This window comes from Cetorhinus maximus, chromosome 9 (assembly GCF_964194155.1).
Source record: "Cetorhinus maximus chromosome 9, sCetMax3.hap1.1, whole genome shotgun sequence".
Lineage (NCBI taxonomy): Eukaryota > Metazoa > Chordata > Chondrichthyes > Lamniformes > Cetorhinidae > Cetorhinus > Cetorhinus maximus.
This window is the reverse complement of record NC_135887.1, coordinates 113,297,655-113,324,971: the sequence shown is the minus strand read 5'-3', so window position 1 is coordinate 113,324,971 and position 27,317 is coordinate 113,297,655. Positions and strand designations below refer to the sequence as shown.

The 27,317-nt window shown below is 43.4% G+C and overlaps 1 protein-coding gene across 5 annotated transcripts in view; it reads left to right on the top strand.

Annotated features, from left to right (window-relative positions):
- Positions 1-27,317, top strand: part of ppfibp2b (PPFIA binding protein 2b) — a 254,599-nt gene that overhangs the window by 156,842 nt on the left and 70,440 nt on the right. For 4 of the 5 annotated variants that reach the window (XM_078549397.1, XM_078549395.1, XM_078549394.1 and 1 more), the window contains 2 exons: positions 10,837-10,965; positions 22,503-22,595. In XM_078549397.1, the coding sequence (XP_078405523.1) occupies positions 10,837-10,965; positions 22,503-22,595 (222 nt within the window). The remainder of the gene's footprint in view (positions 1-10,836; positions 10,966-22,502; positions 22,596-27,317) is intronic. The other variant, XM_078549396.1, reaches the window with a different exon arrangement.

Here is a 27,317-nt window from a genome sequence, read left to right as displayed (position 1 = left end):
TGGATACGCTTATTCAATGAAAATCTACCATTTTCAGTTTTGAAAGTTTCAATTGACCCCAAGCCTCAACAATTTTTTGGGTGAGAGAAATCCAGATTTCCACTAACCTTTTACGTGAAGGAGTCATAGGAACATAGGGTTTAGGAGCAAGAGTATGCCATTGCCTGTTCTGTTCTTCCTGACAACACCCTTGAATGGTCCAGCTCTAATTTTGAGATTATTTCCCCTTGTTCTTAATTTCTGCTTTAATGCAGAATTTCTGGTATGGTAGCTGAAGGAGTCATTTTAGGAGAAACAATTTTCTGGCTGTTCTCGAACCCGAAACTAGTCCCAAGCAGGAAGGTATTAAGGCCCTTTAAGATTCTGAATGTAGCAATAAATATGAGGAGCGTCTCTTAGCACCACTATGATCATCAATGAGTTGGAGGCAAAATGGGGCAGGATTAAGGCAGGGCTAACAGCAAACAATTTATTTTACAACAAAAATCTTCTGTTAACTCAGTAAACAATCTACTTAAACAGTGAAATTCAAACAATCTACAGAATCTATTTAAATATGCAAACACGCTACAGAGTCTGGCATGGACTAGAAGGGCTGAATAGCCTCCCCCTGTGCCCCAATGACTGACTAAACAGCACACTAAAGCAAACAGCCTACAAAATCTATTTAAAATAGACTGGGATAATAGCGGTGTAAAGGGCAGAGAGGGGCAAGATTTCCTAGAGTATGTTCAGGAAAATTTTCTATCGCAGTATGTGTTCAGACCAACAAGGAAGGAGGCACTGCTGGTTTTTGGAAATGAGGTGGGCAAAGTAAGGAACAGTGTCAGTAAGAGAACATTTTGAGGACAGTGATCATTATATGATACGTTTTAGGCTGACTGTGGAAAAGGACAAGAACAGTTCAGAGTTAGAAAAATTAACTGGGGCAAAGCCAACTTCAATGGATAAGAAATTGGAGTCAAAGGTTGGCAGGAAAAACAGTAGCTGATCAATGGGCTACCTTCAAAGAAGAGATGATTCAGGTGCAGTCAAGGTATATGCCCTCGAAAGGGAAAGGCAGGACAAAGAAATCCAGAGTTCCCTGGCTGACAAAGGAGATAGAAATTAAGATAAAGAAGAAAAAGTGTGCTTATCACAAATGTGAGATAGAAAATACAACTGTAAATCAAGCTGAATATAGAATGTTCAGAGAAGGGGTGAAGAAACAAGTAAGAGAAGCAAAGAAGGAATAAGAAAAGAGACTAGTAGCTAACATAGAAGGGAATCCCAAAATGTTCTACAGGCATAATAATAGTAAAAGGATTATAAAAGGAGGCATGGGACCAAAAAAGAGATTTACACGTGGAGGCAGGGCACTTGGCTGAGGTATTAAATGAATACTTTGCATCTGTCTTTACCAAGGAAGAAGATGCTATGCATGCCATGGTAAAAGAGGAGGACACTAAATATGTTTAAAATTGAAAAGGTGGTGGTAATTGGATAGCTTACCTGTATTTAAGATCGATAAGGGACCAGATGAGATGTATCTAAGGATACTGAGGGAAGTGAGTTAAAAAATTGCGAGGCACTGGTCATAATTTTTCAATCTTCCTTAGACTCGGGTGGGCCCCAAAGGACTGGAGAATTGCAAACTTTATACCCTTGTTCAAAAAACAGTGTAAAGATAAGCCCAGCAACTATTGGCCAATCAATTTAACTTCAGTGGTGGGGAAACTTCTAGAAATAATAACTCAGGGCAAAATTAATAGTTACAAAATTAATAGTTAATTAAGTAGAGCCAGCTTGGATTTCCTAAGGGAAAGTCGTGTTTAACTTGGAGTTTTTTGAAGAGGTAACAGAGAGGGTTAATGAGGGCAATGCTGTTGATGTGATGTACATGGACTTTCAAAAGGTGTTTGATACAGTGCTCCATAACCGACTTGTCAGCAAAGTAATGGCTCATGGAATAAAAGCTACAAGGGTATGGAATTTGCTGAGTGACAGGAAACAGAGAGTTAATGGATGTTCTTAGTCCGGGAGGAAGATTTGTATTGGAGTTCCCCAGCAGTTTGTGTTCGGACCTTTGATTTCCCTGGTATATATTAATAACCTAGACCATGGCATACAAGGCACAATTTCAAAGTTTGGGGATGATACAAAACTTGGAAGCATTGTGAACTGTGAGGAGGGTAGTGTAGAATAAGGACATAGACAGGCTGGTGGAATGGGCAGACGGGTGGCAGATGAAGTTCAATGCAGATAAATGTGAAGTGATTCATTTTGGTAGGAAAAACATGGAGAGAGAATAAAAAATAAAGGGTACACTCTAAAGGTGGTGCAGGAGCAGAGGCACCTCGGTGTATAAGTGTGTAAGACATTGAAGATGGCAGGACAGGTGGAGACAGCAGTTAATAAAGCATACAGTATCCTGGGCTTTATTAATAGGGGCATAGAGTACAAGAGCAAGGAGGTTATGTTGAATTTAGTCAATGCTTTGGCCTCAGCTAGAATATTGCGTCCAGGTCTGGGCCCCGCATTTTAGGAAGGATGGAAAGGCATTAGAGAGGGGGCAGAAAAGATTCACGAAAATGGTTTGATGGATGAGGAACTTCAGTTATGATGATAGATTGGTGAAGTTGCGACTGTTTCCCTTAGATAAAAGAAGGCTGAGAGGAGATGTGTTAGAGGTGTTCAAAATCATTAGGGGTCTGGACAGAGTAGATAAGGAGAAACTGTTCCCACTTGTGAAAGGACTGAGAACGAGAGGGCACAGATTTAAAGTAAATTAGTAAAAGAAACAAAGGTTATACGAATAGAAACTTTTTCATGCACTGAGTGGTTAGGGTTTGGAATGCACTGCCTGAGAGTGTGGTGGAGGCATGTTCAACTGAAGCATTCAAAAGGGAGCTAGACTATTATCTGAAAAAGAAGAATGTACAGGGTTATGGGGAGAAGGCTTGGGAATGGCATGAGATGAGTTACTCATTTGGAGAGCCAGTGCAAGCATGATGGGCCAAATGGCCACCTCCTGCACCAAAATAATTCTGTGAAAATGAGTCTCTGCGACTACAGCAAACAGAAGCCAGACTGAAATACAGCAGAGTCTCCCATTAAAAGGGCATTTTCTCCAACAAAATGCAGTGTGTTGGGGAAAGCTCCATAATAATAATGATGAGCATTCAATCAATCCCAGTTGCTTTCAGCAGTGTGGTCATGGGACAGAGAATTTACCCAATCATCTCCATTCTGGCTGGGACCTGTGGCATCATTGCTGGCAGCCATACTAATGCGCAAGTGTTGGCTTGCAGCATCTAAAAGGATTGTTCCTTTGGCTTTGAAGGAAATGAAAGAATATGATGGCCACAGTAATGAAACATGATGTTTTACAGTGCAGAGAAGTGTCAGTTGGACAAGGGAATACACACAGTTCTACTCTATGTGCAGAGACCAATGTGCGCTGTTCAAAAATTAATGCATGTGGTTTTTGCATTCATGTCCCTTTCTGCAATTACCACCAAAATAAATGAGTTCATTATCCAATCTGAGAGTACAATCTCATCACTAGCGCCATAAAGAATTAAACCAGCTCATTGAAATTACTGCTGTTAGTGTTAGGTCTTGTTCACTCATCCATGAGCCCTTTCCTTGCCAAACTATGTTGGCTGCCAGTTTCCCAGTGCTTCAAATATAAAAATTGTTTTTAAAGCCCTGCATTCCTTTCCTTTCCCCTCCCTATCCCTACAATGTGCTCCAGTGCTGCAACACTCTGTAAAGTTTGCACTTCTCCAATTCTACCTTTTTGCCCGTTCCCCACTTTCTTTACTCTACAACTGACAGCCATGCCTTCGCTGCCAAGAGCCCTAACCTCTGGAGTTCCATCCTTAAACCTCTTCACCTCTCTACCCCTCTGTATTCCTTTAGGGCATTTCTTAAAACCTACATCTTTGAGCAAGCTGTGTTTTTTTTTGTCCAATTTCACCTCTGTGAAGTACCTTGGTACACATTCGTACTAGAAGAGGTCATATGTAAATGCAAGTTGTTGTTGTTGTTAGTCTTTAACATTGAAGAAAAAAGGAGGAGGATTTGCATTTATATGGCTTTATGCTCATTGAGGGATAAATATTGGGCAAGGACGTCACAGGGAACTCTCCCATGCTCTTCAAAATAATGTCGTGAGATCCTTTCTATCCCCAGAGAGGGATGGGGTGGGGGGGAGCCTTGGTTTAACATCTCATTGAAAAGTTGTTGCCACAATATTCCCAATTTCTTTGCGTTCCTAGTTTTATACTTTTTCACATGACATTGTTTGACCACTCGAATCCCCAGTGATTTGGTGACGTCATCTCCATTTGAAGCCAAACCTTCTAATCTGATTGGATTCCGTTTAAACTTCTGGTTCGGTGGCGGTAACTCAAGAATCTCAAACATTGCAGTACCGTTTCGTTCAGTCTAAGCAGCTGTGTGGTTTCCTCATTCTTTCCAATGGATACATTTATACAATCTCTCTGAAACGTGACTTTTTCAGATATCTCTTTTTCATAGAATCATACAGCACAGGAGGAGGCCTTTCAGCCTATTGTGCCTGTGTCACTTCTTTTGAAAGTGTTATCCAATTAGCCCAACTGTCCCCTGCTTTTTCCCTCAAAGCACCGCCAATTTTTCCCCTTCAATTATGCATCCTATCCCTTTTTGAAAGTTACTATTGAATATCCTTCCACTACCCTTTCAGAAAGCACAGTCTCGATCACGACTCACTGTGTTTAAAAAAAATAATAATAATTCTCATCTTCCCCTCTGGTTCTTTTGCCAAGCATCTTAAACCTATGTCCTCTGGTTACCGCCCTTTTTCTCACTAGCAACAGTTTCTCCTTATTTACTCTATCAAAGCACATCATGATTTTTAACATCTCTCTCAAATCTTCGCTTTGCTTTCACTGGTCCAAGGAGAACAACCCCAGTTTTCTAATGAATTGTAATTTCTTGTCCCAACTTCAATCTTTCATTGTGTTGTAAGCCAAAGTTCCAGTATGGGTCCCATTGGAGGGCCGTAGCTAGAATTTGTGGTCATTGTGGGTAAAATACTGTATGCTTACACCAGACAAAGCTAGCAGATGTTATCCATTAGTATTCTATATTAAGCTCAAGTTTATTTAACTCCAGCATCTGGGGATATTCTTCCAGCTCCTCTCTCTCACTCTTGGTCAAGCTCCAAGAAAAGGTTTTATGCTTCATCAGTAATGACAACAACAGTTTGCATTTACATAGCCCCTTTAACATTGAAGAATATTTAAACAATGTGCCTTGATAATACTCATCTCATGTCTTGACTCTAGCCTCTATAACTTCTTTTTGCCTGCAACAGCAACTACCTGCATTTATACAGTGCCTTTAATGTAGTAAAAACGTCCCAAGGTATTACTTAGACAAAAAGTGATGCCAAGCCAAAGCAAGGAACTTAGGACAGATGAGTAAAACCTTGTTCAAAGAGGTCAGTTTTGAGGAAGGATTTAGAGCAGAGTTGAAGATATATAAAGCAGACCTTCTGGAGCTTAGGGTTTACAGCTGAAGGCAGAGCCGCCAGTGGTTGGGCGAAAGAATTGTCAACCTATATTTTGTACTCAAATCTCTGTAATGGATCTTGAAACCACACGATTTTCTGTCTCTGAGGCAAGAGTGCTACTCAATGAAGCAAGGCTGGCGTTAAATATTATCTCATTACTTTTGCTGACACGTGTTTCATTGTTGCCCTATTTCTGTGGTATAGACTCTCAAACAAGGTGCAGTTAATGTTTCTGCTCTGAGTGTTTTGCAATTGATGTATTTGAATCTATCAGGCTAATAGGCTCCTCACCACTATCACTTACCATACAATAAGTGCCAGAAGCTGGAAAACTGGCGATAAAATAGTTTGAACTGTGCCTTACTGCAAAATAGTGTAAATCTTGCTTCAAAGGGGGTGTTTATGCTTTCACATCTTCATACAAATCCTTATGAATTTCTCTCCCCTGACTGCCCAACCTCCTCCCTCTTTAGTCCCACTAAACATTTTTGGGGAAGAATTTGTTCAGCTGTCCTACATTCTCGCCTCTAAGTCAGAGGGTTGTGGATTCAAGTTTCATTTGAGACTTGGGCACTAAACCCAAGCTGACACCTGAGTACAGTATTGAGGGAGTGCCGCACTGTCAGAGGCACTGTCTTTTGGATGAGGTGTTAAACCGAGGTTCCCGTCTACCCTCTCAGGTAGACAAATCTCGAGGAACTATTTGTAGAAGAGTAAAAAAACAAAAATACCTGGAAAAACTCAGGTCTGGCAGCATCTGCGGAGAGGAACACAGTTAACGTTTCGAGTCCGTATGACTGTTCAACAGAACTAAGTAAAAATAGAAAAGAGGTGAAATATAAGCTGGTTTAAGGGGGGGGGGGGGGGGGGGGGGGGGGGGAGATGGTGGGACAGGTAGAGCTGGATAGAGGGCCAGTGATAGGTGGAGATAGACAAAAGGACAAAGAGGTGTTGAAGGTGGTGATATTATCTAAGGAATGTGCTAATTAAGGGCAAGCATGACCCAGACCTCCCTGTCGCTTGTCATTTCAACACTCCACCCTGCTCTCATGCTCACATGTCCGTCCTTGGCTTGCTGCATTGTTCCACTGAAGCTCAACGCAAACTGGAGGAACAGCACCTCATCTTCCGACTAGGCACTTTACAGTCTTCCGGACTGAATATTGAGTTCAACAATTTTAGATCATGAACTCTCTCCTCCATCCCCACCCCCTTTCCGATCCCCCCCCCCCCCTTTTCTTTCCAATAATTTATATAGATTTTTCTTTTCCCACCTATTTCCATTATTTTTAAATGTATTTCCGTCCATTGTTTTATCTCTACCTTTTGGCCTATTTCGATCCCTTCCCTTCACCCCACCCCACCCCCACTAGGGCTATCTGTACCTTGCTTGTCCTGCTTTCTACCCTTAATTAGCACATTCCTTAGATAATCTCACCACCTTCAACACCTCTTTGTCCTTTTGTCTATGACATCTTTTGGCTATCTCCACCTATCACTGGCCCTCTATCCAGCTCTACCTGTCCCAACCCCCCCCCTTAAACCATCTTATATTTCACCTCTTTTCTATTTTTAATTAGTTCTGTTGAAGAGTCATACGGACTCGAAACGTTAACTGTGCTCCTCTCCGCAGATGCTGCCAGACCTGCTGAGTTTTTCCAGGTATTTTTATTTTTGTTTTGGATTTCCAGCATCTGCAGTTTTTTGCTTTTATATTTGTAGAAGAGTGTGGGAGTTAATTCCTTGTGCCTCAGTCAACACCAGTTAAGCAGATCATCTGGTCCATTATCTCATTGCTCTTTGTGGGTTCTTGCTGATTGGATGTTGCAGATTGGCTGCCCCATCTCCTGCATCACAATTGTGATTCCCCATCAAGAGTACCTCATTGGCTGTGAAGCACATTGGCCGGCCTGAGGTTGTCAACGGCGCTATATAAATGCAAGATCCTTCGTTCAATGCTGTTGCAAAATATGATCTCTTTACTTACAGATAGGCCAATTATATTGTTATACTATACTATTATTATACTATACTATTATATCTCTAACTCCCACATTCAACCCTATTCAAAGGCCTCCTTTCTCTCCCTTCACTGCATGGTTGAATATCTGTGTCTCCTTTACACCGGAAACACACCGAAACCTGGAGTTCTCCACTCGTTAAAACTGAACTTTGTTGCGTTGTTCAAGAATGCAAGACAGCGGCGTGCCTGTGTGTGGCTGTGCCCTTGTTGTACACCCTTGTCACGAGTATTTGAAATTGTACAGTTAAAACCTTTGGAGACCAATATGCCAGATCAGTAAAGAAAGATTTGCATTTATAAAACATCTTTCATGACCCCAGGGTTTCTCAAAGTGCTTTACAACCAATTAAGAATTTTTTGAAGTGTGGTCACTGATGCAATATAGGAAACACAGCAGCTAATTCACAGCAAGCCCCCACAAATAGCAATGTAATAATGACCAGATGATCTATTTTTGTGGTGTTGATTGAGGGTTAAATATTGACCAGAACATGTGGGATGAACTCCCCTACTTTTCTTCAAAATAGTGCCACAGGATTTTTTTTTTTGCCTAGCTGAGAGCAGAGGAGCCTCAGTTTAATACCTCCAACAGTGCAGTATTCCTTCATCACTATGCTGGAGGGTCAGCTTTGATTTTTGTGTTCAAGTCCTGGAGGGGGACTTGAACCCACAACCTTCTGAAGCAGTGGCAAAAATGTCACCAACTGAGCAACAGCTGCCACTAAAATCAAAGCTTCGTAAAGTAAGATTCCTGGGAATTAAGGGAGCTTAACCTACCCACAGAATGTCTCCAAAAAAAACCCTTTTAAACAGTAAAGAGAACTTCCTTTTTTTCACCTGAATCCGCTATTCACCTTTGTACTTATTGATAATATTAACTTAAAAGTGGTCTGTACTGAGAAAACTCATAAGGATTTAATTCACTCTTAGGCTGAAGGATTTAATGGCTGACTTGGAGCAAATGTTATACTCCAAGAGGAGGTGGTCAAAGGTTCAGTGTGACATTGGAAAGATGCAACTCACTGCTGTGGGAACAAGAATTTCAGTAATCACCCTCCATCCTGTTATTCCTACTCTGCCTCACATTTTTGGGAAGGGTTATGAATCAGTTGTAAATAATCCATTCTGCAATCAGATCATAAGAATGGCGAGAGTCTGTACCGGACAGTGACCATTGGTGTCCCGACCCTGCTTCCCCCCACCACAGTGCATGGTTTGTTCTAATGTGATAGAGAGAGGGGATGTAACGTTCAGAGTCCACACAGCTGTTGTGTGTGACAGGCATGTGACAGGCCTGAAATAAATTGAGAGGACATAGATTTACAGTAATTGGCAAAAGAACCAGGTGGAAATGAGAGTATTTTTTTTAATCGCAGTAAGTTTTGACCTGGAATGTGCTGCCTGAAAGGGCAGTGGAAGCAGATTCAGTGGTAACTCTCAAAAGGGAATTGGGTAAATACTGGAAAAGGAAATGCAGGGCTATGAGGAAAGAGCAGGGGGAGGGTGCTTGCACGGGCCTGAAGGGCCAAATGCTGCCTTCTGTCCTATAAGAGAGCTTTGTCCCCATGATGCATTTTGAATAACACTCTAGAATCTGCGCAAGTATAAATCAGAGGGGGAAGAGATTAGTGAGAGTTTTTGTACACCTTTATTTGTAGCAGTTTGTGAGCAGTTGCTTCACTGATTCTTTGCTGTTTGGAGAGAGGAAGTCAATGAGGGTTTCTGATGAGCTGCACCTCATCCTCATGGAGCAGGATTTTCAAAATCAATGGAAATTGAGGATTGCTCCTGTGGAGTTTCTGGTCAGAGAGTTGTACCAAACGTCCAAATATATAATGAAAGGAAGAACCTTTACATGACTTCAAAGTACAGCCAATGAAGTACTTTTGTAGTGGAGTCACTATTGTAATGTAGAAAACATGACAGCCAATTTGCACACAACAATGTCCCACAAGCAACGATGCAAAAATGACCAGATAACCTGTTGGTTGAGGGATTGGTCAGGACACCGGAGGGAAATCGTCTTTGCCTTTACTCTTCTTTGAAATAATATTATGAAATCTTTTTTGTCCAGCAGAGAGGTCAGATGGGGTCTCGTTTTAATGCCTCATCTGCAATTGGGCATGTCTGACCATGTCACACTCCCTCAGTACTGCACTGGGAATGTCAACCTGGATTATGGCGCTCAGGTCTCTGGGGTTGAACTCTCAACCTCGTGACTCAGAAGCGAGAGTGCTACCCACTAAGCCATGGCTGACACTCTGATAAGCAGGTTAAAAACAACACATGAAAAGGTTAAAATGATTCGAGTCAGAAGGTTGAGATTGTAAGAGACTATTAAGGTCACCAATACTGAAGAATTTCACATGACTTGCTGAAGGAAATACTACCACCTGTAAGTTCCCTCCCAAGTCTCTCTCCATCCTGATTTGGAACCATATCAGCTGCTCCTTCATTACTGCTGGGCCAAAATCCTAGAATTCCTTTCCTTACAGCCCTGTGGGTGCACCTACAACAGATGGACTGCAGCAGTTCAAAAAGGCAGCTCATCACCACCTTCTCGAAGGCATTTAGGGATAGGATGTAAATGCTGGCCTTGCCAATGGCTCTCCCGTTCTATAAATGATTAAAACAAGGTTATCTAAATGTTTTGGAACACATTCGAAACATCGTACTGTAGTTGGCAATGGAGGAAGAGGGAGATTTTTTTTTAGCAGGGAGTTAGATCCTGTAAACACCGCTTCCTCTTTCCTTATGCTTTGGTTTCCCCGAATGCTCGTTTCGCCCTAGGTTAGCACCTCCCCCAACACCAAAACTAAAACAGCACAATTCACAATTGTTCTGCCTTTGTGCATTCAGGAAGATTATACTAACAAATGTCTGTGTAACATGGGACAAAGACTCAGTGTCCAATTAGCGTCAGAAAAAACCTTGCTTTTAGCCCTGTGTCTTTCTTGATACAGAAAGGGCCTGTCAACAAGAACAGCAAAGCAGTGAAACTTTGTCTTCTGCCCCCTGTACCCGCTGTCCCCACCACTACCACCCCACACACGCACACACACACCCCCCACCCCCACATTGCTGGTACCCAAATGGCTGGGGGACTTGCTGAGTAAACTTATTTAGTCTATCCACAGACTGGGGCCAGGACCCTCCATCGGGCATCAATCATACTTGGTCTTTTGGCGTAATTCCATTTATGTCTTTGGGATTTGATGTGGGAACGGAAAAAAAATTTGAGATTGAAAATGCAACTTCCTGCTGTTTCTAGGAGCTGCTGAGCAGGACAGCACTGGAGAGCCAGAAACTGGATCTAATGGCTGAGATTTCAAGTCTGAAAATTAAGCTGGCTGGATTAGAGAAGGACCACCGGGAATGTGATGAGTTGCAGAAAAGTGAGGTTAGCCATACTTTTGCTCTATGCTTTTGTTGCCCCCAGGCTCCACTATTCTACTGCTTTCCTGGCTGGCCTCTCCCATTTTCCACCCTGCATAAATTATGAACTCTTCTGAAACCCTGCTGTACCATATTCTGGCTCGCACCAAGTTCCTCTCGCCCATCACCCTTGTGCTCACCGACCTGCACCAGCTCCTGGTCCAGCAGCGCCTTGATTTTAAAATTCTGATCCCTGTTTTCAAATGACTCCATGACTTTGTCCCTGCTTATCCCTGTAATCTTCTTCAACCTTACAGCCCTCAGAACTCTGTGTTCCTCCAATTCTGGGCTTTTGTGCATCCGCTTTCTCCTTTGCTGCATCATTGGCGACCGTGTCTTCAGCTTCCTGAGCCGTAGCTCTAGGAATTCCCTCCCTAAACCTCTCTGCCCCCCTACCCCTCTCTCTTCCTTTAAGATGCTCCTTAAAGCCCCTTAAAAAACCAAGTTTTTTATCCTTATGTCTCCTTTTTTGGCTCACTCTCATTGTTCCCCTGAAATGCCTTGGGGTGATTTATTCTGCTACTTTCAATGCAAGTTGTTGTTTCGATCCTTTTTGACTACCAGATAGCTGCAGTAAAGGGATTGTGTTATTCCTGTGACCTACACCACAGAGGGTGTATTCCTGCGGTACGTTTGCTACCAGTGGGGACTCCCAGGTGGGAAGGTCAATGGAGAGAGGCAGCAATGATTCAGAGTAGTTGGCCACTTCCCAGGGGCTCCAAGTTCGAGCTACCTGCACTTCATGCTGTGCTCTGAGATAGACCATGCTAAGGAACTGCATTTCCAAGTTTGCTCGCCAATGAATTCAAAACTGAGGGCCAAGACCTTGCAGATGACCTCATGAAAAATCACGAGACTTCTTTTCCTCCCTAAAGGAAAAAAATTGGGGTATTGCACCAATTTTCTTCCTTACAAAATTGTGGTTGGCACCATATGCATTCATCTTGGCTAGCAATGAAAATCAATCTAATTTTTCATAGATCATGACAGGCCTTGAACTGCCCCTTTGAATGGGTTGCAAGCAGTGTTTTTCATGACCTTGGGATGTCCTAAAGGACTTTACTGTCAATTCAGTACTTTTGAAGCATTGTCGCAATTGTAGGAAATGCAACAGACAAAATGCTTACAGTGAACTCCCACAAACAGCAATGTGGTAATGATCTGTTTTAATGTTGGCCTCTCCACCTTTCCCCCCTCCTTTAAGACGCCCCTTAAAACCTTATGATCACCTGTCCTAATATCATCTTATGCGGCTCAGAGTCAAAATTTTATTCGATGATGCTCTTCGTAAAGTGCATTGGAACATTTTAGAGTATCAAAGGCCCTACAATATGAATGCAAATCGTTGCCTCAAACCCCCTCTCACTGGAGACCTTTCCAATCTTTGACTTGGCTGGATGTTGGATTTGCATGAGGTGAGTTGTTCACTCATGGTTCATGCTGTGCTTCAGGTTATTCTCTGCGTGTTCAGGAGGTTGCTGTCATGTGTGTTCCAAATCAGGTCTTAGTCCAATGTATGGGTAGAAATTCCAACTATGTGGAAAGACTAAAGAAGCTGGGATTGTACTCTGGGCAGAGAAGGTTAAGATGGGATTTAATAGAGTTGTTCAAAATCATGAGGGTTTTGATAGAGCGAATAAGGAGAAACTGTTTCCATTGCAAGAGGACATAAATTTCAAACTGTTGGCCAAAAATCCCAGAGAGGAGATGAGATCTTTTTTTATACAGAGAGGTATGAAAGTGGTGGAAGCAAATTCAATAGTAACTTTCAAAAGGGAATCCGAGAAATACCTGAAGGGGAGGAGAATTTGCCATGCTGTGGGGAAAGAGCGAAGGAAGTGGGACTAACAGGATAGCTCTTTCAAAGGACATGATAGGCCAAATGGCTTCCTCATTGCTGTTCACTTCTCTGAAAACCAAGACGCTGTGCTGTCTAGGTTTGGCAATTCTCCAAGCACTGTTAGCATTTTTTGTTAAGGAATCAGCTGTTTTATGAAAAAAAGCTTCTTCCCATCAAAGAAAGGATTTTGCGGTGTTGCAGATGTTGTACCAGATGTACATGTTGAATGGATCTCCTTGTGCTCAAAAAAAGGCAAAAGTACCAAGGACGTGATGAAACATGATTCAAATGCTTTTAAGGTCAGTCAACCATACAAGCATCAGTGTCAAATTGGGATCATTTGATGAAACCAATTTCAAAAAATACTCTGATTTAAAAAGTGAAATAAACACTTGTAGCGAGGCTGTCTTGCGCCCTGTGCAAGAGCTGATTGGACTGGGGTCCAAATCTGTTGTGCGGTGTGGTCCATGTCTGTTGTGCAGTGCAGTCTGCTTCTGTTGAGGTTTGACATGTGGACATACTCAGAGGACTGCTATGGATCTTGCTGCACAGAGCCAGGGCTTATCCCGAAGGGATTCCTACTGTTTTGCTGCTGACAACTCCTTGTAGAATAGTGTTGGTTTTGGCCTGACAGTGTTTAGTGTTGATACAGAAGGTCAGTGGAGGGACCAGTAGTTTGATGGGTTTAGCTAGCTTTATATTTGTATCGAAACATATCTATCTAAAATTAATATCCTAAGCACATATGCTGAAAAAATGTGATGCGGACCCAGATGTTGTATCAGATGTATACGTTCAATGGGTCAAACTTGCATCTAATGTCTGATAACCGGTTACCCAGTCATTCATTCTGAGGGAGGTGGTGTGGTATTGTTGCTGGACTAGTAATCCAGAGACCCAGAGCAATGCTCTGGGGACCTGGGTTTGAATCCCACCACGGCAGATGGTGGAATTTGAATTAAATAAAAATCTGGAATTAAAAGTTTAATGATGACCATGAAACCGTTGTCGCTTATCATAAAAACCCATCTGGTTTACTGATGACCTTTAGGGAAGGAAATCTGCCATCTTTACCTCGTCTGGCTTACATGTGACTCCAGACCCACAGCGATGTGGTCTTAATTAGCCTAGCAAAGCCACTCAGTTATATCAATCCACTGAAGAGTTTAAAAGGAATGGAACCGGACAGACCTCCCGGCATCGACCTAGGCACCAGAAACGACAACAGCAAACCCAACCCTGTCGATCCTGCAAAGTCCTCCTTGCTAATATTTGCGGGCTAGTGCCAAAATTGGGAGAGCTGTCCCACAGGCTAGTCAAGCAACAACCTGACATAGTCATACTCACAGAAACATACCTTACAGCCAATGTCCCTGAAACCACCATCCCTGCCCAGTCAGGATGGAGTTGCCCTGGGAGTCCTCAACATCGACTCTGGCCCCCATGAAATCTCATGACACCAGGTCAAAAGTAGGCAAGGAAGTATTGTCCCACTCAGCTGATTAATCAGTGCTCCCCCATGTTGAACACCACTTGGAGAAGCACTGAGGGTGGCAAAGGCGCAGAATGTATTCTGAGTGGGGGACTTCAATGTCCATCACCAAGCGTGACTCGGTAGCGCCACTACTGACCGAGCTGGCCAAGTCTTAAAGGACATAGCTGCTGGACTGGGTCTGCAGCAGGTGGTGAGGGAACCAACAAGAGGAAAAAACATACTTGACCTCATCTTCATCAACCTGCCTGTCGCAGATGCATCTGGCCATGACAGTATCGGTAGGAGTGACCATTGCACAGTCCTTGTAGAGACGAAGTCCCACCTTCACATTGAGGATACCCTCCATCGTGTTGTCTGGCACGACCACCGTGCTAAATGGGATAGATTCTGAACAAATATAGCAACTCAAGACAGGGCAACCATGAGGTACTGTGGGCCATCAGCAGCAGCAGAATTGTACTTAACCACAACTATAACCTCATGGCCCAGCATACCCCCCACTCTATCATTAACACCAAGCCAATTAACACCAGGATCAACCCAGACTTAATGAAGAATGCAGGAGGGCATGCCAACATCAGGCATATTTAAAAATAAGGTGCAAACTTGGTGAAGCTACAAAACAGGACCATATGCACACCAAACAGTTGAAACAGCAAGCAATAGACAGAGTCAAGTGATTCCGCAACCAACCGATCAGATCTAAGCTCTCCATTCCTGCCGCATCTAGTCATGAATAGTGGTGGACAATTAAACAGCTCACAGGAGGAGGGGACTCTACAAATATCCCCATCCTCAATGATGGGGGAGCCCAGCACATCAGTGCAAAAGATAAGGCTGAAGCAGTCGCAATAACCTTCAGCCAGAAGTGCTGAGTGGATGACCCATCTCTGTCTCCTCTGGAGGTCCCTAGCATCATAAATGCCAGTCTTCAGACAATTCGATTCACTCCACGTGATATCAAGGAATAGCTCAAGGCACTGGATACTGCAAAGGCTATGGGCCCTGGCAACTTTCCGGCAATAGTATTGAAGACTTGTGGTCCAGAACTTGATGCGCCCCTAGCCAAACTGTTCCAGTACAGCTACAACACTGGCATCTACCCAGTAATGTGGAAAATTGCCCAGCTATGTATTTCCTGTATACAAAAAGCAGGACAAATCCAACCCAGCCAATTATCGCCCCATCAACGTGCTCTCGATCGTCAGTAAAGTGATGGAAGGGGTCATCGACATTGCTTTCAAGCGGCACTTGCTTAGCAATAATCTGCTCATTGATGCACAATTTGGGTTCTACCAGGGCCGCTCAGCTCCTGGCCTCATTACAGCCTTGGTTCAAACATGGACAAAAGAGCTGAACTCCAGAGGTGAGAGTGACTGCCCTTGACATCAAAGCAGCATTTGACAGAGTGTGGCATCAAGGAGCCCCAGCAAAACTGGATTCAATGGGAATTAGGGAGGAAGCTCACTGCTGGTTGGAGCCTTTCCTAGCACAAAGTTGTGATTGTTGGAGGTCAATCGTCTCATTTGCAGGACATCACTGCAAAAGTTCCTCAGGGCAGTGCCGAGGCCCAACCATCTTCAGCTGCTTCATCAATGACCTTCCTTCTATCATGAGGTCAGAAGTGGGGATGTTCGCCGATGATTGCACAATGTTCAGCACCATTCATGACTCCTCAGGTACTGAAGCAGTCCATGTCCAAATGCAATTAAGACCTGGACAATATCCAGGCTTGGACTGACAAGTGGAAAGTAACATTCACGCCACACAAGTGCCAGGTACTCCTGCATGCAAGTGCCAGGCAATGACCATCTCCGACAAGACGGAATCTAACCATCGTCCCTTGACATTCAATGGCATTACCATCACTGAATCTCCCCCTATCAACATCCTGGGGGTTACCATTGGCCAGAACCTGAACTGGACTAGCCACATAAATACTGTGGCTACAGTAGCAGGTCAGAGGCTATGGATTCTGCAGCAAGTATCTTCCCCCTGACTCCCCATAGCCTGTCTACCATCTATAAGGCTCAAGTCAGGAATGTGGTGGAATATTCTCCACTTGCCTGGATGAGTGCAGCTCCAACAACACTCGAGAAGCTTGACACCATCCAGGACAAAGCAGCCCACTTAATTGGCACCCCATCCACAAACAGCACTCCCTCCACCACCAATACAGTGGCAGCAATGTGCACCATCTACAAGATGCACTGAAGGAATTCACCTAGCCTTCTTAGGCAGCAACTTCCAAACCCACGACCACTATCATCTAGAAGGACAAGGGCAGCAGATACATGGGAACACCACCATTTGGAAGTTCCCTTCCAAGTCACTCACCTTCCTGACTTGGAAATATATCGCTGTTCCTTCACCGTCGCTGGGTCAAAATCCTGGAACTCACTACCTAAACTACACCACATGGACTGCAGTGGCTCAAGAAGGCAGCTCACCACCACCTTCTCGAGAGCAATTAGGGATGGGTGCTAAATGCTGGCCCGGCCAGCGACACCCACATCCCATGAATGAATGAATAAATGAAAAAACTTGCTATTTTTGGATCTTACTGTGCACAAAATGGCTGCTACCTTTCCCTAGAATCATAGAATGATGGAACACAGAAGGAGGAAACATCATTCAAAAGCAAAACATTTGTTTCCCATGTTTGCTTGTAACACACAGCTTTACCTCAGCACCACCTCTTAACTCCCCCACTGTCATTAAACTGTCAGGCTGCTTTTCTAACATCCAGTACTAAATGAGTAGAAATCTCTAATTTTACATTGGCAGGACCCAAGCCATTGTTGTCGGTCCCCCCTCAAAACATGGCTTCCTAGCAATCGACTCCATCTCTCTCCCTGGCAACTGTCTGAGGCTGAACCAGACTGTTCACAACCTTGGTATCATATTTGACCCCGCAATGAACTTCTGACCACATATTCATGCCATCACGAAGATCACCTATTTCCACTTCCATAATATTGCCTGACTCTGCCCCGCCTCAGCTCATCTTCTGCTGAAACCCTCATCCATAATCCATACCTTTGTCACCTCTAGTCTTGACTATTCCAACACACTCTTGGCTGGGCTGCCACATTGTCCCCTTTGTAAACTTGAGGCCATCCAAATCTCTGCTCGCATCTTAATGCACACCAAGTCCCATGCACCCATCGCCCCTATGCTCACTGATCTACATTGGCTTCCAGTGCACCAAGCCCTCAAATTTTTAAAATTCTCACCCTTGTTTTCAAATTTTTCTGTGGTCTCACCCCGCCGTATTTCGGTAACCTCTTCCACACCCACAGCCCTTCAAGCTCCCTGCACCCCAATTCTGGATATGGAATCCCCACTTGCTTAACTCCTCCATTGGTGTTCCTGAGTTTTGGAATTTCCTCCCTAACCTTCTCCTCCTCTCTACCTCTCTCCCATCCTTTAAGACCTCTTTAAAAACCTATCTCTTTCACCAAAGTAGTTACCCATAGCTCCTCCTTGGGTTTGTGTGACAATATTTTGACTGATAACACTGCTGTGAAATGCATGGGGTGTTGAGGACTCTATACAAATGCAAGTTGTTATTTCCTGATGCCCTTGCCAAACAAAAATAGATTGATATCAGTCGTGAAAAATCAGCCTCATCACTCTTCTCAACACCCTTCCAGGAATTGCGAATGTTTCCTTGTGCTTCAGTGACTTGAGCTCGACCCAGTGTTCAAGGTGCTTCCTGACAAGGGCACATTCAAGCTTCAAAAGGGCAGCCCCGGACTTGTGTCACAGTGGCGATCACGTTCTGCTTGAATGTCTGTTGATTCACCCCGCAGCAGAAATTGAGCAGTTGGGTTTCCACTCGTTTGCACCAGTGACATCCGTACAATCCGTGCAGAATCGTCAGAGCTAGCTCAAAAGGATTGAGAAATTTGAATCATCAATTATTTGCACCCATAAACCACTGGTGCTCGTGTTTCCCGCGATTCTTTACACTGGCTCAAGATTCAGTTGGGCTGGTTCAGGCCCCGCCCACAAAAGTAGCCACGCCCCTGGGTTAAAATTGCAAGATTTCGCTGATTACACCTGGTTAGAGAAGACTCTTCAAATTGCATTCATTTTCCCACAAGCAGGAGTGGTGGTGGTGTGCTGCAGTTCATTCTGAATCCAAGTTGCCGTGGTAACAGGCACTTTTACATGCATGTGTTGTAAGCCTGGAGCTATGGATTGTGATGGAAGAGGCTCCAACGTTCTTTCCATCGCATGGCTGACTGGGAAACTCTCCAACTCCGACCCCCTGCCATTGGCGTGTGTTGAAAGGATTTGCAGGTTGATACTCAACCTGTTCGGCTGTGTTATGAACGCAGCTTCCTTGGTCATCAAGGCCTGGGGTGGGACTCGAACGTGGATCTTCTGGCCCAGAAGCAAGGACACCACCGACTGCATCACAAGAGCCCCACAGGCAAGCGTCGCACACTTTAGCAAATTACTCATGTCAAAAAATTATTTAATTTGCTAAGAAACTGACTACTAAATTGTTCAATGTTGTTTATTTTAAAAGTTATTTTCAGTGATTTTTAGTCAAGGTAAGACCTGGATACCCTTATTAAAAATACTTATTTTTTGCTGATAAACCCATTTTTGGTTGTATTAATAAACTGCACAGCTTACTGCACTTAAACACGTTAAGGGACAGTTTTAACGGAAAGAAAAAAATCAATTGTGCTGCCCGTTTGTGTTGTTTCATGTAAAATTTTACGCGAGTGTTAATGCAAATAATCCTTCATGGAAGCTTAATCTGTAACCCAACCAACGTAATTTCAAACGCATTTGGGCCACAGTTTCAAACTAGAAGCTCTCTCATAAAAGTTTACCTCAACTGGTGTCTCCAATTTCCGTGTAAATTTTATTAAGAATGCATACATCATTTAGCTCTTGACTTTTAAAGCTGAGAACCAGCAAGCACAAGGAGGGAGAGTGCTGGGTTTCAGAATGGCTTTAATTGATTCAATGTGCTTCAGTTGGAAACTTGGATCGGTTATGGACAGTTATCGATGTGTTATCCAAGCTGGTTTCCACCACATGTGTTTTTATAACCTCCCAGAGGCAAGGAGCAAAGTGGGGGTGGGTGGTTGATGGGGGTTACTGCCTTAGTGAATTGTTTTGTCTCTTGATCTGTTCCAATATGAGCTTGGGGGAGTGTACAGTACAGAAACTATAAAATGCAAAAGGTAACTGAAACTTAACCTGTCTCCAAAATAACAAAGTTAGTCATTTTAACTCTCTAAAGAAAATAAATATGCTAAGAATTGGATGTAATCTGATAAATTTATCAAATCAAACATTTTTTAAACAGGTAGGTTTTTACGCTGGATTCCCAGACTTCCAGGTTCACTGAGGGCATCAGTTTCTATCCATTTGTCTTACAAGGATGTTATTTCTACACCTGTGGCTCCATGTGACTGTGGGTCACATGCTCTTCCCTCTTTGTGTACCACATTCGGTCTCTTTTGCAAAAATGCTTCATCAGCATCTTGATGTCATCAGCATGGGTTGCATTAAGAGTTGAAAAAACATCCACAGTTGCAAGATTTTAAGCATGCTGTTCTTAATGTGCGTAAATGATGGAAAGGTGGCTTCAAACATTAATTATCATAATTAAAGATTGTAGCCTTAGTTTGGTGCTTTCCTTGTTTACTTTGATCTCCACTTGCTTTACAGTGGTGTTATGTTTTCATTCTATGTTAATAAGACCTTTGGAAAATCTTGGCGTAAGCTGTGGATAGAAAGATCAGCATAATTTCTGTTGTGACTTGCTGGTTATGCACTCCAGGAGAACCACCACCCCCTGCCACCCAAGCCCCGCAGCACTGCCCCACCCAACCAGGAGAAATCTATAGAAAAAGCTGGAACTGTGATTATGTTACTGGGCTAGTAATCCAGAGACCTGAACTAATGATGTGGAGACACGAGTTCAAACCCCACCATGCCAATGAAGAATTTGAGTTCAATTAATTAAATAAGTGTGAAATAAAAAGCTATTCTCAGTAATGGTGGCCATGAAACTACCTGATTGTCATAAAAACCCATCTGGTTCACTAATGTCCTTTAGAGAAAAAATATGCCATCCTTAGCTATAATTAAATGGGACTCTAGACTCACTGCAATGTGGTTGATTCTTAATTGCCCTCTGAAATGGCCTAGCAAGCCATCAATTTTGTTCAGAAAAGTTGCTCACCTTCTCGAGCACAATTAAGGATGAATCTTGCCATTGGCTCCCACATCCTGTGAATAAATAATTTAAAAAAAGAACTTTCGTTCTGAAAATCAATTGTGAGCAGGCTTGGCACAGTGAATCCTCACTGCTCTGAGTCCTCAGACTAAAATGAGCCCAAGATTAAATGAGGGAGGGTTCAAAGACAATCTTAATTTAATTTCTCTATTCAGAGGATGGAATCATTGTACTTTCAGCATTTTCAGCTTTTGCTTCTATTCATACATGTTAAATTCAGAACTGAATGGGCTCTAAATTTACTCCGAACATTTAAGATGGGGCAGGACCAAAGTCATATCTTTAGTGTTTTGTGCTGCCTTCAGGTTTTTAAAAAAAATACTCCCCAATGAAACCCACAATGTACATCCATCAATGGATTATGGACTTGATACTCAAGGGAGTTTGGTTACGAGATTTTAGTCAATTGCACGGATTATACAGCACGAAATCAGGTTATTTGATCCAACTGCTCTTTGCTGGTGTGGAATGATGAACTACAGGGGTCTTTCTAGTCCTGTGTGTGTTCCTCTCTCAGATCCACTAGATATTCATAGAAACTTGCAGCACGGAAGGAGGTCCTTCAGCCCCTGGTGCCTGCTCTTTGAAAGAGCAGTTATGCTTAGCCCCCTCATCCCGCTTTTTGTCACTAACCCTAAGTTCCTCATTCTCAAGTACCTGTCCAACTCCCTTTTAAAATTATTTATGGGATCAGTTCCACCACTTATTCCGCATCCCGACAACTCTGAGTGAAAACAATTCTCCTCAACTTCCTTCCAGATCTGTTGTCAATGTCTTCAAATCAATGACCTCTGGTTATTGACCAACCCGCCAGACAGAATCATTTTTCTCTCTTTACTTTATCAAAGCCTCCCAACCTCTTGGAAACCTCTTAGCCGAGGAGAGCGGTCCTTATAACTGAAGCCCCTCACCCCTGGTAACATCCTGGTAAACTACCTCTGTATTCTTTCTAAGGCCTTTGCATCTTCCCTGAACTGTGGGGCACAGAATTGTACACAATACTCAAGCTGAGGCCAAAGAGGTCCAAAGAAATCTAAAGAAACTTCAAAATAACTACTCTGAGTATATCTTTAGATAAATGCAATGACGTTAAATTACTAAAATTGTACAGTCACCAATTTCTATGAACAGAATGTCCATTCTGCAAACGTTTTGACTTGCTCTACCAATATCTCACTCCACCAAGACCCTCTCCAAACATTCCACGCGTGATTATAGAAATTATAACACAGAAGACCACCTTTCAGCCCATTGTGTGTGTATTGGTGCCAGCTTCTCAACTGTGCTGTCTTCTGTGATCCCGTTTCCCTGCATCCTCTAATGGCTTAGTTTAGCTCTTAGGTGGCACTCTCGCCTCGGAGTTGTGGGTTCATGTCCCACTCCAAGGACTAGAGTGCAAAATCTAGGCTGACACTCCCAGTGCAGTACTGAAGGAGTGTCAAATGCCATGGTGCTTTTTCAAAGGAAATCTGGGGTGTCCTTGGCGTACATTTGTTGGTCAATCAACATCACTAGAACCAGATTATCTGGTGGTTATCCCATTGCTGTTTGTGGAAGTTTGTTGCGCCCAAATTGACGGCTCCATTTCCTACATTACAGCGGTGATGACACTTCATTGACTGTAAAACCCTTTGGGAGGTCCTGACATCGTGAAAAGCGCCATATAAATGCACGTCTGTCTTTCTTTATCCAATTATCTCTTAAGTAATTATGGAACAATGTCTTAGATTAATGTGGGATTTGCTTTCAGGCCACATGTAACTAACTTCTCTGTTCCAGTCAACAGGCAAAACCTTAAATAGTTCAACAGGCCAGATTGCGCCAGAGATTAATTGAATTATTCAACAGTCTTTTTTTTTTGTTGTTAACATCACTCGCATTTTGTTGACATTCCAGAACTTGCTTCGGGAATTACGGAGCCTGAAATCCAAAGTGGAAGAGCTAGAGGATGAAAAGCTTCAGTATGAGCAGAAGCTGCAATCCACACAGGTAAAAAAAAATGATGTTTTCCATTTGTTTCTGTTGTTCCTCAGTGGGATTCGATGAGTGTGTTGCTGTTCAGTGTTCCAATTGGGCCACATTACTTTCTCCAATAGTGTTCATTCCCTAAATCTATGGCACACTTTTTAACTTGTTCTTGGGGTGGGGGTATCTGGCAAGGCCACGTTTATTGCACATCCCTAGAAAAATGCTGTTGGCCTTCTCATAGAATTACGTGGAATGTACAGCACAGAAACAGGCCATTCAGCCTGACTGTTCAATGCCAGCATTTTAGCATTCTCCTAAATGTGGTAGCGAGATCTGCATTCTCACCACTCTCTGGGTGAAGAAGATTGTTCTGAATTCGCTTTTGGATTTATTAGTGACTGTTTAACGATTATGGCCCTCAAGTTCTAGTCTCCCCTACAAGTGGAGACATCTTTACATATACCCTGTTGAACCTTTTCAGAATTTTAAAGACTATTTCTATCAGCTCACCCATCATTCCTTTGCTTTTCTAGAGATAAGAGCCCCAGCCTGTTCAGTCTTTCCTGAAAAGTATAACCTCTTAGTTCAGGTATCATCCTTGCAAACCCTTTTTGCACCTTCTTGCAGCCCCTCTACACCTGTTGCATCATATGGAGACGAGGACTGTGCACAGTATTCCTTGAACAAAAGTAGGCCTTGTGGTGTGCTCTCACGAAAGGTGTTAGGATATTGATCCCATGCCAATGAAGGAACGATGGTATACATCCAATCAGGATGGTGTGACTGTAAGGAATAGGATGGTGTTCTCATGTCATTGTTGTTCTAGTCTTCTTTTCTGATAGAGATTGTAGAAGAAAATCATGCATTTGGGTAAATCTTAATGAGCTGATGTCGTATATCCGGTGGACAAAAATTGCATTTGTATAATGCCTTTGATGTGGTAAACTATTCCAACGTGCTTCTAAGGAACGTTATCAAACCAATTTGACACCAAGTCACATAAGGAGATATTAGGTCAGATGACCAAAAGCTTGGGCAAAGAGGTAGGTTTTATGGATCACCTGAGAGGAGGAGAGAGGGGTCAAGAAGCGACGAGATTTAGAAAGGGAATTCCAGAGCCTAATGTCTGGGCAGCTGAAGACAGACAGCAATGGTGAAGTGATCAGAGCCATGGACAAATAAAAGGCTAGAATTGGAGGAGTGCAGAAATCTCAAAGGATTGTAGAGCTGGGGATAGGAAGGTGTGAGGCCATGCAGTACATGATGCAGCCACAGCATGGAAGTGTTGATATTGAGAAGCGGCATGGGTGCTGATTGAGGGAAAGTGTTCATCCTGGATGATATTAAGCTTTTCAGTTATCATTACTGCTGCAGACGTATGGTGATTATTTCACCCCACACTCTCGTTCTGTAGGAGGTGGTGAGATGTTGCGGGGTCAGGACCCACTCACCAGAGAGTACCCAACCTCAGCCCTGTACTAGTGGCTACAATGTGAATATGGCTGCTCCACTATGGCATCTATTCAATGGCGACCTCCATGATATTGATGCTTGGGCAGGGGGGCACGGCGTTATCAGTAATGCAGAGATTTATGGCCTTTCTCCTATTGCAAATTATTATTACCTGACTCTTATGTGACGTGAATGTTACCTGTCACTTCACAGCCCCAAACCTGGATAATAAAGTATTAGAGCACAAAGGAGGCCATTCAGTCCATCATACCTCTGCCAGCTCTTTGAAAGGGCTATTCAATTAATCCCACTCCACCAGTCTTTCCCCATAGCCCCACATTTCTTTTTCTTTTTTGATCCCTAAAGCTTCAGCCTTCAATTTTAAAGTATGTCGGTAATGATTCGTTTAACATGATGTAAAGAACACGGTTGAATGTGTCAATCCATCTGTAGTTGTGATTAGTTCGTAACACTCTGCCTGCTCTTCTGCTCCTGCTTCTCTTACCTGATTGGGTTGCTGTTGTCAACCTTAGGAATCTCACTAAAGCATTGTTTGGCTTACATCAATAGCACTCGCATCTGGCTGGCTGGCTGGATGAATGCACAACATTGCTCACGCCATTTTCCAAGCTGTGTGCCCATTATTCTGGCTTTCTATCCTACTAGCTGTTCATTCCTCACTCACGACATTACAAATCAGCAGCCAAATTGAAACACACAGTTGTGCAGATGCAAATAGTGAAACATCAGTGGGACCAGAAATGTTGAGCTGTTCTTGTTCTGTTTGATATCTTGGCTGTCATCTACCTATTTGCATTCATGCTAATCATAGTAAAGGTCAAAGTTGCCATGTCTCCTTTTTCTAATGGGCTTGTTCATCATTGCATGGTACTAGCTAACAACATTGCTGTGTGGCAGTTAGATGTGGAGCAGACTCGGCTATGTACGCACTCAGTCATATGCAAATTGATGAGATGTGCAAGGTAATTTCCAACTTGTCATGGAACCCATCTGATTTTGGTTCTATTTGTAGAATCTTCTGGCACAGGAGGAGGTCATTCAGCCTATCGTGCCTCTACTGGCTCTTTGAAAGAGATACCCATTTAGTCCCACTGTCTTGCTCTTCCCCCAAAGCCCTGCAATTGTTAAAAATTATCTTTTTCATCTATCCAATTCCCTTTTGAAAGTTACATTTGAATCTGCTTCCCACACCCTTTCAGGTAGCACAATCCAGATTACAGCAACTCACTGAGTAACTTTTTTTCCCTCAAATACCCTCTGACTCTTTTTTTCCAATTATCTTAAATCCTAAAGGGTCAGAACCAGAGGAGACCAATTTTGGGTAATTGCCAAACGAACCAGAGCCAACATGAGGAAAACTTGTTTTATGTAGTGACTGTTCAGGATCTAAGAGTGTGGGTGGAGGCAAATTCAACCATGGCTTTCAAAGGGTAAATTATCTGAAGAGGAAACATTAACGGGGCTATGGGGAAAAGGCGGGGAGTAAAACTAGCTGAGTTACTTTTCCAGAGAGCCAGAATGGACATGACGGGCTGAATAACCCTCTGTGCTGTAACTTCTATGGGCGGAATTTTACGCCTCACGGGCAGGCGCACACCCGACCCGAACAGACGCAAAATAGCGCACGATGACATTGGGCGAGCGCCCCCGACGTCATCCCGCATGCGAGCAATCTTCAGGTCGGCGGGCGTGCGCAGCAGTCGGAAGTGTGCCCGCTGGCAATTAAGCGGGCAATTAAGCCCATAAAGGAGGCAATTGAAAGCGATCTTTCATGGCCCGTCCACTTTTACGGCAGCGGAGGGGTCAATCGGCCAGACAGCCTTTACATTTTTGCTCAAACCTTGATCCAGCGCGGGATGAATTCTCCATGGGGAAATAAAAAGAGATATCTGGAGACTGGCTTTTTATGAGGTATGCTTTTCAAGTGCTTGCTTGATTCTGCATGGGCACATTTTTGCAGCATTTTTGTTGTTGCATTTATTCTCTGGAAGTCCGCAGCTCCCAGAGGCATCTGTCTGCCTTCAGGGAGCTCAGTGGAAGCGCTCATCAACACCCGCCCTCTTCCCGCTCCCACCAGCAGCGCTGAGCCTTTCTCGGTATGCGCTTCACTCTGGCTGGCCATTAATTGGCTGGCCAGTGTGAAATCACAGTCGAGGGCTGATCGCTGTCGGGAACCCATTTCTCATCCGCTGTCCGGCTAGCTGATCGGGCGCGCCCAGCGAGCAAAAAATTCAGGCCTATGATTCCATGAAATGAGATCTGCATCCTCTGGTTACAAGCCTCCTGCCAGTGGAAAAAGCTTCTCCCTATCTTTATCAAAACCCTTTGTGATTTTGAATACTTTTATTAAATCTCCTCTTAATCTTCAAAATAATCTGAGCTTCTCCAGTTGCTGCATCTACCTGAACCCCCACATCCCTGTAAATCTCCTGCGTGCCCGCCCCAAGGCTTTGATGTCCTTCCTACAGTACAGTGTCCAGAATTGGATACAATGGTATGAAAGTCAGATGGGTTCAGTGAAGGGCAGATGATCGGCTCAATCAGGTACACTGCTCAGTTAGTGAGGTTGTAAGTTACTGCTGGGCTTTCCAGTAACTTTAATCAAAGGATGTTTCAGTAGACCAGAAAAGTCTTGGCATAGGTACAAATACTAGGAAGAAATACTATAAAAGCAAATTTGGTCCAGTTACGAACATACGAATTAGGGGCAGGAGTAGGCTACTCAGCCCCTCGAGCCTGCCCCACCGTTCAATAAGATCATGGCTGATCTGATTGTAACCTCAACCTCACTTTTCCATCTACCCCCAATAACCTTTCACCCCCTTGCTGATCAAGAATCTATCTACCTCTACCTTCAAAGTAATCAAAGACTCTGCTTCCACTAGCTTTTGCGGAAGAGAGTTCCAAAGACACTCAACCCTCTGAGGGAAAAAAATTCTCCTCAAATGTGCAACCCCTTATTTTTAAACAGTGGCACCTAGCTCTAAATTTTCACACACGCGGAAGTATCCTCTTCACATCCACCTTGTCAAGACCCCTCACTTACACAACAATAACTTACATCTGAAGTTGAATTGGCTGGTGAGAAGATGAGATAAAATGGATTAAGGAGCCATAGTGCGAGAGATAGGACAGGTGATTGAAAATTTGGTTGAGAAGGTGGGTTTTGAGGTGGTTTATAAAGATGGAGAAAGAAATGAGGGCGGGAGCAATTTAGGGAGACTGTTCAAGAGAGTAGAGCAGAGACAACTGGACACTCTTGGATGAAGG